This window comes from Aegilops tauschii, chromosome 5 (genome assembly GCF_002575655.3).
Source record: "Aegilops tauschii subsp. strangulata cultivar AL8/78 chromosome 5, Aet v6.0, whole genome shotgun sequence".
Classification (NCBI taxonomy): domain Eukaryota; kingdom Viridiplantae; phylum Streptophyta; class Magnoliopsida; order Poales; family Poaceae; genus Aegilops; species Aegilops tauschii.
Genome location: NC_053039.3, coordinates 447,893,439 through 447,907,234, shown reverse-complemented (window position 1 = coordinate 447,907,234; position 13,796 = coordinate 447,893,439). Strand labels below are relative to the sequence as shown.

Genomic DNA, 13,796 nt, shown 5'->3' with positions numbered 1-13,796 from the left:
AGGAGTTGCAACCGGCGTTCCGGTGTCAGCATCAAGTACATGGTGATCGGCACCTCGACATGGCAAGTGGGCGACAGAGAACCGGCGGCGACGTAGAGAAGAAATGTAACGGATAGGGTTCGGCTAAGGACGTCCGGCTTAAATAGGCGGAGTTGCTCCCTTGGGCAGCACGTGAAGCGGGGCCATATGGCATGGAGAGAAGGAGGCGCCCGTCAGACTAGCGGTTCCTCTGTGTTCCGATGTGGGTTCTATCGGTCAATCTGACGTGGCGCCCCGAATATCCCTATATCCATTTCAGACATGAGCTACGAATAGGAAGTGTTGGTTAGTCCGAAAGTTTGGGTCTGCTATGAAGAGCGCGATTTGATGGTGTTTTTTCGTCCGTCGGGCAAACCTGCCCGGTTGCACTTGCTCTTGCTCTTACAGTATAAGATTTCTTTCAACGAAAATATCCCAAGGCGTTGTTAAAAAACAATAAAATCAAATCGAGAAAGGCACGAAGCCGAGGCAGGCGGGCACGTGACGCGCCCTGGATTTTGTGGCTGAAAACATCCGCCGGGGCTATCCACTCCCCTTCCCAAACCCCAAGAGCTCTCTCCCCTCGCCCGTCTCTGTTGTGCTGTGACTCTCCATAGCTCGCCGCCCAGCAGATCTGCTCTGCCATGGAGATGGAGGATGATCTTCCCCGATGTCGCCCCATCCGCTGGCTTCCTCCGCATACCCCGCACCACGGCGAACACCTACTGTCGGAGTCCGCCCTCGTCGACATGCTGGTCTACGTCGACGGCCGCATCAGCGCCTCAACCAGCTAGTGCATGTGCACCACCGAGAGCGGCGACGTCCTCGGCCTCACCTTCTGGGCCGCTCCTCTCCTACTTCACCGTCCACCTCCCCGGCCTCCTCCCTGCCACCCGCTCGACCGTCTGCCCCGCGTCCTCCGCACCCACGGCGACGTCGCCCTCCTCCGCATCCCCGTCGGCCCGAAAGGCAACGACTACTTTCTCTACAGCGCCAGCGCCCGCTTCAGCATGGTCATGCCCCTCCCCACCTGCCCGCTCACCGACGGTTCTATCGGCCTTCTGCGCTGCCCGGGCCAAGACAGGCTCTTTGTCGCCGTTCTCCACAAGACCTTGGCCCGGGGGTACTACGCCGTCGACCTGTTGGAGTTCGACCACGGGTCGTGGACCTGGAGCACTCGTCTGATGCATGCCGAGTCGCCTCAGGAATGTGACTTTGGCATCCCGACCAAGTCCTTCGCCCTCCCGGGCTCGATCTGCTGGGTCGACCATGTGAAAGGCATCCTTATCTGTGATCTGCTAGATGGTGATGATGAAGTCCTTCGTTTCATACGGTTCCCTATGCAAGAAGAAGAGAATTGCAGGCTATGATCGGGATGTTGCTGTCGGCTCGGATGGCTGCATCAGATACATGGAGGTGTGGGCTCATCCCGTGCCTGGATCAGACAATGGCGTCACCTACACTCCGCAGGACTGGGGCGCCGCCATAGAAAGATGGCTGGAGCCCGATAAGAAGTGGATAATCAGCCATGAGCTCAAGGCATCACAGATTGCGGTGGACGACAGCCACTCTGGGTTGCTTCCTCGTGTCGAGGCTGCAATGGAGAGTCCAATCTTGAGTAGACTCCACGCAGGGCATCCTGCTCTCAGCTTGCATGACGATGATGTTGTTTACATCATGGCCAAGGTTGACCACAGGGACGAACAGTCGTGGATGCTCTTGGCATGAGGAGCAAGACTCTGAAGGGGGTAGCTGCTCTAAGAACGGGAAGATCCTTTGGTTACATCTTCTTCCCAAGTGAAATCTTCAAGCTCCTCGAAAAAGGCAATTCTGAATAATGTTGCACATGAATGACAGTATATATAGAAATTAAAATACTATAGCTGGTTCCTCTTTTGGTCAGTTAGTACTATTGTGTTACTGGTTCCCTGGATCATTAATATCTATCATGCAATTATATGATTGGCCTGATGTAGTTTCAAGGTTACAAGCAGTACTTGCTTCGTGCCCAAAAGGGGATTTTTAATATGATGATGATGGTGTAGTTTATTCTAATTAGTTACAACTTCACTTCTCTCATCATGTCCTTGAATCACTACATTAATTAAACACATGAAAAAGATAGATTCCACAAAGGTGTTTGTTTTGTGGTTTACTTTACCTCCTAACATGATTGATTGGCTGTTTAGATAATCTACTTTGTTGTGCTATGGGCTTGCTTAGAAATTCACTTGGTGTAGCGTTGAATGCGAGTAGACAAGGATGTGTCAAACTCTAATTCCTTGAACATACTTCTGCCACCTGGAGTTCGTCCAATTCCAGTCCGCACGCCGCGCCCGACGGGAGGCCTGGGCGAGCCCATTGTTGGCTAAATTGCAGGTTATTCTGCTGGTGCTTGTAAACCATGTCCTTTTAGGCCACAGCTAAATGCACTCCAGCAAATGACTTGATTCATCATAGAGATAGAAAAATAAGTTAGCATGGATGGCAAAAGTTTGAAGGATTGCAGAAATAGAATGGTCTAGTCTGTTTCATCGGTGGAATAATGAAATGTTTTGCCAAGGAGAAAACATAGCCAAACAGAATAGGGAAAGATGGTGGCCAAACAACAGAAGCAGCTAGTTCCGATTTAAACAAAATGGGCACCACTGCAATCCGAAGAGCATATTGGTTCAAAGGAGCACACAAACTTAAACTACTTAGTTTAACGGACATGGAAACATGCCGATGACTCGGTTCACATCTACAACGATTTAACCAAAAGGACACCACTGCCACTTGAACAACGTATTTTTATAAAGCACACAAACATAGGCTACCTAGTTTAACGAACATGCACACATGCCCACAAGACAGTTCATGTTTACAGGACAAAGAGCAACTTTCACGACTATTGGGTAACAACACGTCTGAAATGTAGTCTAGTTGTCTTGAACAACAGCTTCCAAAGTTTTTGCAGGGAGCAATTCTTTTGCGGCATATTATATTAATTGGCTGCCCGTGTTTTCTTGCCATCTGAACTTATTATCTCATTCAATGGCTGGAAAACAATTAGCATACTATATTAGTAAACGGGAGCATTGATGAATTTAATCTATAGAAATTTAAATCTGTTTTGCATACCTCAGTTTTGTTTTGCTTCTGATGATGAATTCTTCTGTTGGTCATGTTCAGAAGAAGGTGGAGCTGCAAGAGGATCCTCGGTTGCTGTGTGACCTTCTGACAGCAACCTTCTGCTGACATAGAAGACGAAGAGCCTAAACTTCTAAAACAACTGTTGTATTAATCATTGGGAGCGATTCAAGTGGCGCTTCATTTTCTAGATGCTCTGTTGCTTGCACTTTAAAATAGAAGAACTCAACATTTAAGGTCTGGTCATTTCGGTAACTGACAATGAATTTCTTGCCATGAAGCCTCTCTATGGCGGGTAATTTTCTCTTACCTTTGCATGAGCTGTAGTGCAGTCTGCATCAGCGGATGTTGGGTTTGTTTGATCCTCTGCTTCTATGTCTATTGGAAGGAATGAAATTTTGAATCTGTCAAAGCAAATCTGTATGTGTGCACACCATATGGGCAGAAAATCACACATGATGCATCTACAGAATACCTTGGCCATGGTTCAGTGTCAACACAGGTGGGACAACTATATATGCCATCTCAGTAATTTTTACTATACATGGTTCAGTTTATCTCTTTTTAATGAATAATTGTTCGAACTAACATAAATTTAAAGTTATATAAATAAGTTGGATTATGTTTTTTTATGCGGGAAGGCCTTCACTCGGTGTAAACATGGAAACTCAAGCGTGGGTCGTCGGATTTGAAACTTGGGTTGTCGGCCAAACATTTTTCATACAAGCGCCCACATGACTGGTTATTACTTCGCACAAAGATCCTAGGCCTTTTTTTCGGTAAAGTGCATGGAGTGAGGTTGGTGGGAGAAGAAGCCCTTGGATCATAGATCCAATGGCTCACGTCTTGGTTTCCATGTTCCCACTGAAACACAGGTTTCTAAGAGATACTTCCTCCATGAGCAATTACATTTGACTCTATTATAATGCTCAATAGTAACCTTATACGCAATTAACTCCAACAAGTGCCAGACACTTGACTAAACAGATTCTGGCCAACAAGGCAGAGAGCCCCACACATAGTACAAACAAGCAGAACATGGGCTTGTTTAGTGCTGAACTGAAAGCAACAAATTATCTCTGAATCTGAGGTTGTAGTAATGAATCACTTAGTTGCGTTCATGAAAATGCTCTGGATACGCGGCACACACCAAAGCTCCCTGCCACTGTGGCCATCAACAACCTACCATACAAATTACCAAGAAAAAAAATATCACAAATGTCAGGCTCTATCGCAGCGACTCTGAAACCGATGCAACATCGGAGGAACCTACATTGTGCAAAAGAAGCGAAAAACAATGCCCTTACCGTTTAACCCGCGACTCACGCAGAGGGACATGAAAGAGTGAAAGCCGAAGAAGACTGCTAATTCTTCTTGCTGCCACATGCATACATACAGGAGTTTAGAGTTGTGCTTAGTTGGCATCAGCAGGGAAAAAATTCCTCAGAGTCATTAAAAATTTTGTAAACCCCATTTTTGAAAATAGAAATTCAATTTAAAGGGCCTCTTTTATGCGGGTTTCCACTTTAAGCAATGATTTTAGAATCCGATTCAATAGAAAATGAGAAAATATGCAAACAAGTAGTGAGATGAAATCTTGTGAGTTTGTCAGGGAGGGATAGACCTAGGGGCGTGGCATTCAGGAAAGCCTCGTCTTCAGGGAACAGCTGCAGATTCTTGGACTTGAGCAGGTACTCAACAGCGTCGTCCTGGAAGTCCACCAGACTGCCGACCTTCACGAGTTCAGCAAGCGAAGGGATCCGGTCCGGCGTCTCAAACAGCAGTCCTCGGGCTATCTCGTCAGCAAAGTTGGTCGCAAACTCGATCTTCTCTTTGTAACCAGCTGCAGCACCAGCACCAGCACCAACACTATTGCCTCGCTGCACGTACAACTTCGAGTTCTCCCTCTCCCACCTGATCATCCGGCTGGCCTCCACGTCCACAGCCTCTCCAGAGGACAGCCTCACACGGTACCCCACCGTGATCGGCTCCTTGGTCTCCAGGATGCTCACATTCAGCAGGCAAGAGACCATAGTGTGCCGTTCTTTGGAAGCAATGTCAAGAGCTGGATCAGCAAGGAAAGCAAGGACTATCTGGACCAGACCGGCACTCATCACCTCACGCTGGTCAGCAACAGTTTTGCAACCGCCATCCTGGCCCAAGGTGACAAAAGAATCGCTCTTCTCGGCGGCTTTGGATACTGCCTCAACACCGATGCTTCCATATATGTTGTTAAGCCTTGATCGAGAGACAGGAGGAGGATACCATATGAAAATGGATTGTCGAGGAAGCCTGTCAAACAGATCCTTGAGTAGCAAATCATCGGGAATGAACGCGTCCTCCTTCCGCGACAAAATGATCTTCCCATCAGTACAAACCGGGACCTTGACGCAACCAGACAGAAGCTTCTCCATGTTCTTGCTCTAGTTCCTTGCAATGAACTGCCAGAAAGCAGAGCAATTGGTTACGGATATCTCACTGCCAGAGCTCTCCCATGCGCTCCAGAGCTTGCAATGGTCTTCGGCACCAGGGCCATGCCTCACGCCGAAAGCAGATGAAAAGAAGTGGAGCAGCTTCCTGTCATCATAGTATCTGCCCAACACATGCAGCTGCTGGCTGAAGAGGTTGTTCTGATCGTGAAGAACACAGATCAGCGGGCTCACCCATTCTCCACTTCCCCTTTCATTTGGTATCCAAATCCAGCCAGTGCCCTCTTTGTTCTTCTTCTCAGGCTCCCAGCTGCACTCCTTGAGGTACAAGTAGATCCTGGAAATGGTAGCAATTTCTTTGTGGCTCCTCAGATGCTGAGCAAAAAGGCCATGCCCACATCGAACATCCACAGTTACTCGGATTGCCGCCAGTGCATCCTTGAATGAGGCGATCTCTGAACCATAGAAAGATTCATCGATGAAAGGGCCATCTGTTATGCATATGGAAGACTGCTTGGGATCAAAGAGTATGCATCCATCAGGAGATTGGTATCCAAGTGTTGTCTTCAACCACTTGCAGCTAGTGATTTCCTCCATAAATTCCTTGGGAAATGTTGCTGCACAGGCCAGCCAGCTCTTGACACACCCAAGCAATGACAACACGGTAGCGGCAGATATGGCTGCAGGGTCTGCAGGAATGTTGAGACCATTGATGACAAACCTAGTTGCAGGAATGTCTACAGGGTTATCACAAATGTTGAGACCAGTGACGGTAGGCCTAGCACCATGAGCTTTCACTTCTGTTGTGACACCTAAATCTTTCAGCTCAGCTTTGTAACCATGCATCTCTTTGCCTAAACCACCATTAGAGTCACCATCATTGATGAAGGGTAAGCTTGCTATTGGCGACAGAGACTGCCAACCTTCATCAAATAAGATTGCCTCCGACGGTAACCTGAATCCCAGTGATGTGCACAGCCATTTCTCACTCCGCATGCAGTTGAAAAGATCAACAGGAATTGGGTCGTGTGTTCTCAGCTTCCGATAACAAGCTAGAAGAGCCAGGACACTTGCCTTTGTAAGCGATGAGTTCAGGACCATCTGCTTGAAAATATTTGCTATAGCCTTCGATGCCTGGTCAAATCCTGCAATCAACCCTGTCTTCTTCAACTCTTCTTTGTACGGGCTGATCTTACTGCCATAAAATCCAGAATCAACTACAGGAACTCCGTTGAACACCTTTACCAGGCACTCCCATTCTGGATCTAGAAGAAAAGATTCACTAGGAGCACGGAATCCCACATTGGTCTTCAACCATTTCAAATCTCTGAGCTTCCTCAAGAAATCATCACATGGGCTAGCATACCGGATACACTTGAGGATTAGTGCAGTAGCATCAGAAGTGATAGATGAAGAACTGAACTTGAAATTATCAATTATAAGCTTGCAAGTATTTTCACTGTTTTCAAACCCAACTTGAACACCAAGCAACTTCAGCTCTTGTTTGTAGTCAAGGATGGACTCGCCATAGAATCCAACATCAAGGAATGGCTGGGTACTGATACAAGATGCAACTGCCCAGTCTGAATCATATATGATACAGCAAGAAGGAGACATGTAGCCTAGAATACTCTTCATCCATCGTCCATCTTTCACGCTGTTGACTAGTTCACTTGGTGACAGAACCTTCTGTTGAAGAAACCGAATCAGCCGAAGCAGCTCATATACATGCTGTCTAGTCAGCATATTGCTTGCAGCCATCGACATGAGCTGTCTGCCGATGTAAGCTGATGCCTCCCCAAATTCAAATCTTACCCCGATCACCTTGAGTTCCTCCCTATATGCATTCATTTTGTATTGATAGAACTGTTGATCGATCATTGCTATATCAACACAGGAAGATCCATTTTGCAAGAGATTACCCCACTCAGAACTGGACAAATGATTCAGCCGGGGGCTTGTATCCGACTGATGTCTTCAGCCAACTTCCTTCTTTCACACAAGCCAAGAAACTAGCTGGTAGTTATACACCTTTTGACTTTAAATTTCTTATCCATTGCAGTAGCAAGATTGCATTGTCCACAGTCAGAGGTGATGAGGCTGTCGGGAAACTTGCATTTGGAGGGTGTATGAATGGCACATCCGAGGCCTGCATCTTTGTCTTGAGAAAATCCAAGATCTGATCTGCAGGTGTGTAGTTCCCGGCAAAATGACCTGCTGACTTGTAATCTGCTGACAGTTCAATGTATTTCTCATTCCTCCATGGGTTTGTGCCCATCAGTCCAACCCATTTGCTACCATTTGCAGGAACTAGAATGCTTTGCCTTTCCGTGACAGCATTGCCATAGTTGTCAATTACCGGCATGGTACGACACATGTCTGCTAACTGGTAGCTCTCCATGTAATTCTTATTGGATGAATGATACAGAAAGTGAGGAAAGGCGATGGCAGGCCTTCCATCACAGTTCAAGGATTTAACCACAATATTGCCGAAACTGTATACAGATACAACCTCCACTTTTGCATGGCTCTGAAGCCAGTATGTCACTTTTTCCTTCTACGCGAAACCTTGCAGAGCTGTTTGTGTACTGGGAGGCACAAAAAGCCGGTTAGAAGATGGAAACTCCTGGTTCCAGCTGATAAGCCATGACATCCACTTCCCATCAGATGCAATACACAGTCTATCACTCCACTGACTAGCTCTGGATATGCTCCAGATAGATACATTTTTGTTCCTGTCAACATACTTCAGCAGAGGAATTTGCATCATCTTTGTACTGGAAAAGTTTTGCCAACCGTGTGCGACAAAAGATAGAAGTTCAAGATAAAGCTGTTCATCTACATTGCTGACAAGGTTAGACCCCTCGATGCATTTTGCATATCATTCATGGCTCACGCTTTTGACATCCAGAAATGTAAGAACACTGTTGTATGCACTCTTGTCGAAATGAGAGCTGAGAATGTAGGTTCCATGGGTTGACAGGTTCTTAAGGTCCACTCCAGACTCTCTCGCCTTGACAAGGATATCCCAAAATGCTGGTTTGAGCCACGCAACCTCACAAGGCTTGCAAAACATCTTCTGTGGAGTGTGAGACTCACATGGAACTATATCCTCGACGAGAACCTTGTCTTTGATGCCAGACCTAACAGGCTCAAGTAAAGGGATCATCGAAGGACTGACTGGCAGGTAATGGAACATCGATGGAATAGTCATTGCTGGTGCATCTGTTCTGGACTTGACAAGTGCTACAAAGGCATTCATGAATGCACTTGGGATACACTCCAGAATTCCCTTGTTCCATGGACTATCGAACAATATCGCCTCTCTTGAAGATGCAAGGAGGAAGTCAGCCTGAATGATGAAGGGGAAGTTGGTCACCATCTCCGTGGGAAGGAAGGCATATACGCCAGGGAATAGCTGCTTCCCACGGGATAGTCGCTCCTTAAGAGGGAAGGCTAGGGTGATGACCCACTCATCGATTTCAGTACGCTTGTCCACCCTGTTCTCTGCCTTGACAGGGAACCCCTACCTCCACATATGGTACCCGCACTCTGCTTCACTCTCATTCTCTTGAGCAGATAAAAAGACCGTGTAAGACTCCGCATGCATGTTCTTCCTCACTTCAAAGTTCTTCTCACTCGATATTGCAATCTCACTAACAGTGCTGCCTCTAGCGTTGCCGTTATCTTCACGGACAGAAAGCCGCCTGATCTTTGACAGAAACAGTAGCATTTCTGGATGCAAGCTCGAAAGCTGCTGCTTCACCGCAGTGACCTTCTCATCCTTCAAAGGCAGGACGATACAGGTTGTTGGAAGGACTCTGGTAGACCCATATATCTGTTTGATATCTGAAAGGCTAGGCCTGGATTCAACCCACTCTGGGACAATGTATCCAATATTGCATTCTGGACACGGCTTCTCATTAAACTTGATTTGATACCCATTACTAAATATATGGGGCTGGCTTGATATCAGGAACACACTTTTGAATCCAATACCTATATAAAAAGAGACATTGATATTACAAATTTTGAGTTTCAATATAAGGGGAACATATACGTTAAGCATGTACATAACCACAGACTAACTCTTCAAATGAAATGGCTAAAATTGTTATATCCATATGGGCCTATGTATCTTTTGCACATCTTATCTTTTCTACGAATGGAAACAATTGCCCAGCATGCCTTAAAAACAAAAGTGAAGCGATGCATGCTTAATATTATTTATACCAAGTCTGTATTTGATGGATCTGCTTCAGTAAGCTATTAATGAAGAGTAATGTTTTTCAATCAGAAACATACTACAGGAGGGGAAAAATTGTTAATAAAGTTGATGTGCCATGTGCATGAATTTGCCATGCAAAGGCCGATTTCTAGGAGCCTGCCAAAAACTAAAGTTTGCCTAGCAAGGCTATGAAAGAAGATCCACACACTTTCGAGACAATAGTGAAATGCACAAGTGACAACTTAACATCAAGAAGATTTGATGTGGTAATATATATGATAAATAATGAGTCTTACTTCTAGATACAATGGGCCTTAAAAGGCCAGTGGTAATATTTTGTGGTCGGTACTATTTTCTTACACTAATATTTCAGAACATGCACACATCTCTGTTTCTGAGTGTCAGGAAATGAATGCATGATATCTTGCACCACAAATCATCTCAAGCAATACTGTGCATGCTGCACCCAATTTGTTTTGCAATACATATACATTATGAGAATATTTGCTCCACCACCATTCTAACTAAGCACTAGATTAAGTGCTAAATAGAATTGTGCCCATCTTATATGTCATTTGATATATAGCAGCTACCATAACGTTTGACAGGGAAAGTTCCAACCGGTGACGCGCTAACAAAATTGAAGTTCTAACATTAAAAGGTAAAATGCTTCAAATTGGCCGAGTGAACACAAAAGGATTCATGAGCTGCAAAGATTCACCTTTCTCTCCAATGTAACCCTTGTCCCTGTTTCCTTTTTTCGTTGATTTTCCCACGCCACAAATAGACTGAATATTCGATGGAGAGAAGCCCTTCTCGTTGTTGAAAATGAGTAAAGTTGACGATGCACCAGATCCAGTGATGTCAGTTGATGTTACTAGAAACTCCAATGACGGTGCTACTCCATCAGGGTACTCATTGTCTTCAGCGTTCTAGTTATTCAGGAATAAAATGTTAACATGAATGTGATATTGAGCAAATACAGCTGAATAAAGTGCATTAATCTGAAACGCAATATATATATACCGAAACGTTAATGAGATTTGAGAAAAACAAGCCCATGTAGCAACACACAAGTTTGTCAGAGTCACAGTTATTTCAACAGTCTTGACGGCAAAATTGTATCAAGTTTTCAAATCAAACAGGTTGCAAAATAGCGTGGAGGCAACAGGCAAACTGAAAATGTTCTCAAGGCTAAAGCTACAATGGTTACATCGGATCTGCAATAGTTTCTTAATGTGGAAAAGAAATAAAGGAGATCTCTGTTTTCCGTAAAGCAGAAAATGGTTACACTAGATCTGAATTTGGTCTTTTATTTTTTCTTTTCTTTACCGTAGTAGTGTTCCTAAAACAGTTACTTCATAAATACAAATAAGAGATCATTTAGCCCTCCATTTTTTGGAGAACATGGCCACCAGCCACCATAAATCCAAATACGAGTCCCCCCGCCAAAAAAGAAGAAGCCAAATGCTTGTTGAATAAATGTACTGTGGTGTGAAAACTGAAAATGCAAAGTAAACACAGAAAATGCGAGTTTATATGTTCAGAGTTAATGCGACTTTTGTGCTGCCACAGTGCCTAATCCTAAGGAAAACATCTTTATCAATTGATCCTAGCTATACTATGCAACTGAAGGGTAGGCCCTACTTGACATCAAATGAGCTCACAGGAAACTGCGGTGAGCAGAAAAACCAACAGTCACTTTCACTAAACAGTGCTTAGAAAAGTAAAGGAAATTACCCTGCATTAATAAAATATTGCTGCCTTTTCGAACTGAAAAAAAAGAATTTGTTGCTTCGTATTTTTTTGCAGGAAAAAATAACCGGGTTTCTGCGCAAATAATAAAACATAAAGTTGTAAATGAAAAAAGGCCAGAAAGTTCAGTTTGGGGGGTGTGTGGGGGGGGGGGTATGTATAATAACGAAATTAATCAGAACTGTAGATTTTTGTAGGCACAAGATGAACCAAATGCACATAAAAATAATTTGTGAAAGCATTTTGAGGAAAAATAAATAAATCCGTACGCTTTCTTGAGAATGCATAGAAATAAAATCCACACTAATCTGAGTGCACATAATAGAATCCACACTCTGAATTTTTTTTGTACTAGTAGTATAGTAAGTAGCATTGTACATAACCACAGAATTTTTTTGTAGAGTAGTACAAAAACAGAGTGCCGAAGGAAGAAGAAAGCAAGAAAGCAAGGTCACCTGGACGAGCTCCATGAGGAAGTGGACGTCCTTGGAGTAGAGCTCCTGGCTCAGGTAGTTCTCCGCCTGGTGCATGTTCTCCGCCAGCGGGTTCTGCCCGCCGCGCCCGATGTAGTACCGCTCCCGCCGGAGCCTCTCCACGTGCGCCCGTGCAGCCGCCATCGTCGCCGGCCGGAGACGACGACGACCAGCGCTTGCGCCATTACCGGAGTTCGTCGATCAGGCTCCAAAGGGGAGGAAGATGGTTGGGTGGTTTCAGAGGTGGGAAGTGGGAAGTGGGAAGTGGAGGAGTGGGCGGCTGTTCCTGGGCTTCCTCGCCGGCTTTAAACGAGTTGGGTGTGCGTCTATTGGGTACCCCTTGCGGTCGCAGAGGACGCTTTATTTTTCCCAATGGATCTTTTCTTGATGCTCTTTTCCTTTCTCTTTCTTTCTTTTTGGCATTTGAGAGGAGTGTTAGGGGCTGTTCGGTAATCCTCCCACTCCGTAAAATCTCAGGATCTGCGGAGCGCCTCCTTCCCCATTCTGCGATTTTGAACTGCTACTCCTCCAGCTCCCTGAGCGGAGTTGTGAAGGGGAGGGAATCCGAACCTGCCTTTAGATGTTGTTTTTCCGGTTGAAGTGGTTTAATTTCTAAGGCCATTTGCAGGAATTTGACAAGACTCATGTAGAATAATAATTTTTAAAGGGGGGGGGGGGGGGGGGTGTTAAAGGAATGGTGCCACCCAAATCACCACATATCGGTTTGTTATGCCTTGCATATATAAGGATTTCAATATTTAGTAGAATTCTTTTTACATAATCATTCGTACAGGATTGAGTGTGTGTTTTCTTGCGTGCCATCCAAATTACAATTCCTTCGGTTTTCTTGTGCCATGGGATCTTCTGTTTGCTATTGCATTCTTGTTGATTCTGTATGATTGTATATTTTTTTTTACTATTTTTGTGTTTCTCAATTATGTGGTCCATAGGGGCCGCTGTCTTGTTTGACTGTAAAACTACCTTGTATTCAGATTTTCTAACACAAATATTCATTTTAGCCGATTGCTGGGTTTTCAGTGACAGTGAGAGAATGCTCGTGTGAATGATTCTGACGGTACGAGACTTTCGATAGAAGAAATGGCTTGGAAAGGAGCACGACTGACTTGGAAAAGAACACAGTACTAGGACGATGGCTTTGGAATCTGCAGTACGACGACCGAACCTATGCAGACGGAAAGAAGTCTTCCACTAGTGCTGTCGCTACCGTAAAAGGGGCTTGGCGCGTGCATTGCCTCTCATGCTAAGCAAAGGGTTCCACAGCGTGCAGCAACATTTTTTTTTCCTCACATCACATTCACATATACTCCACTACAGTACTCATGAAACAACAAAGATTTGTCACACGGTTCTTTATAACTTTTGTCACACGATTTCCAATTTGTCACATGGAGTAGCACATATGCCCATACGTTGCAATGGGAGAGATTTTTTTTGTGAGAAGCACCAGGAAAGATAATTGATGTGTCCACTAAAATCAGTCTCCGCAACGGTGAGCAATAGAGCAAGGAGTTGCAGTCTTCTTGCCTTCTTTTTTCCCTCCATGTCCGCCTCCATTTCGGGGTTGTGCTTGCCTCCTCATTTGGTGGCTGCTTGGCGACTTTTAAGACACGGTTGCTTCGATCACTCTCTTCTATGACGGCGTAACCGGATGTTTTACTAATCGCATCGTAGAAATCCCGTTTCATTAGCATAATCAGGCATGGATGCCCTTCTTTATCAGGGTTTAAGAAAATACTATAG

The 13,796-nt window shown here is 45.0% G+C and overlaps 1 protein-coding gene and 1 pseudogene across 1 annotated transcript; one reads left to right on the top strand and one right to left on the bottom strand.

Annotated features, from left to right (window-relative positions):
- Positions 1-614: 614 nt before the first annotated feature.
- LOC141022121 (uncharacterized) lies at positions 615-3,567 on the top strand. Its single transcript, XM_073498097.1, has 2 exons — positions 615-1,842; positions 3,193-3,567. Exon 1 carries the CDS (start codon positions 816-818, stop codon positions 1,386-1,388), a length of 573 nt encoding a protein of 190 aa, XP_073354198.1. The 5' UTR covers positions 615-815; the 3' UTR covers positions 1,389-1,842; positions 3,193-3,567.
- An 811-nt stretch (positions 3,568-4,378) lies between these two features.
- LOC109767160 (uncharacterized) lies at positions 4,379-12,179 on the bottom strand (annotated as a pseudogene).
- Positions 12,180-13,796: the final 1,617 nt, after the last annotated feature.

Bases quoted from the DNA above. Each gene is read 5' to 3' on its own strand.
- LOC141022121 (XM_073498097.1), top strand. From the start codon at position 816: ATGTGCACCACCGAGAGCGGCGACGTCCTCGGCCTCACCTTCTGGGCC.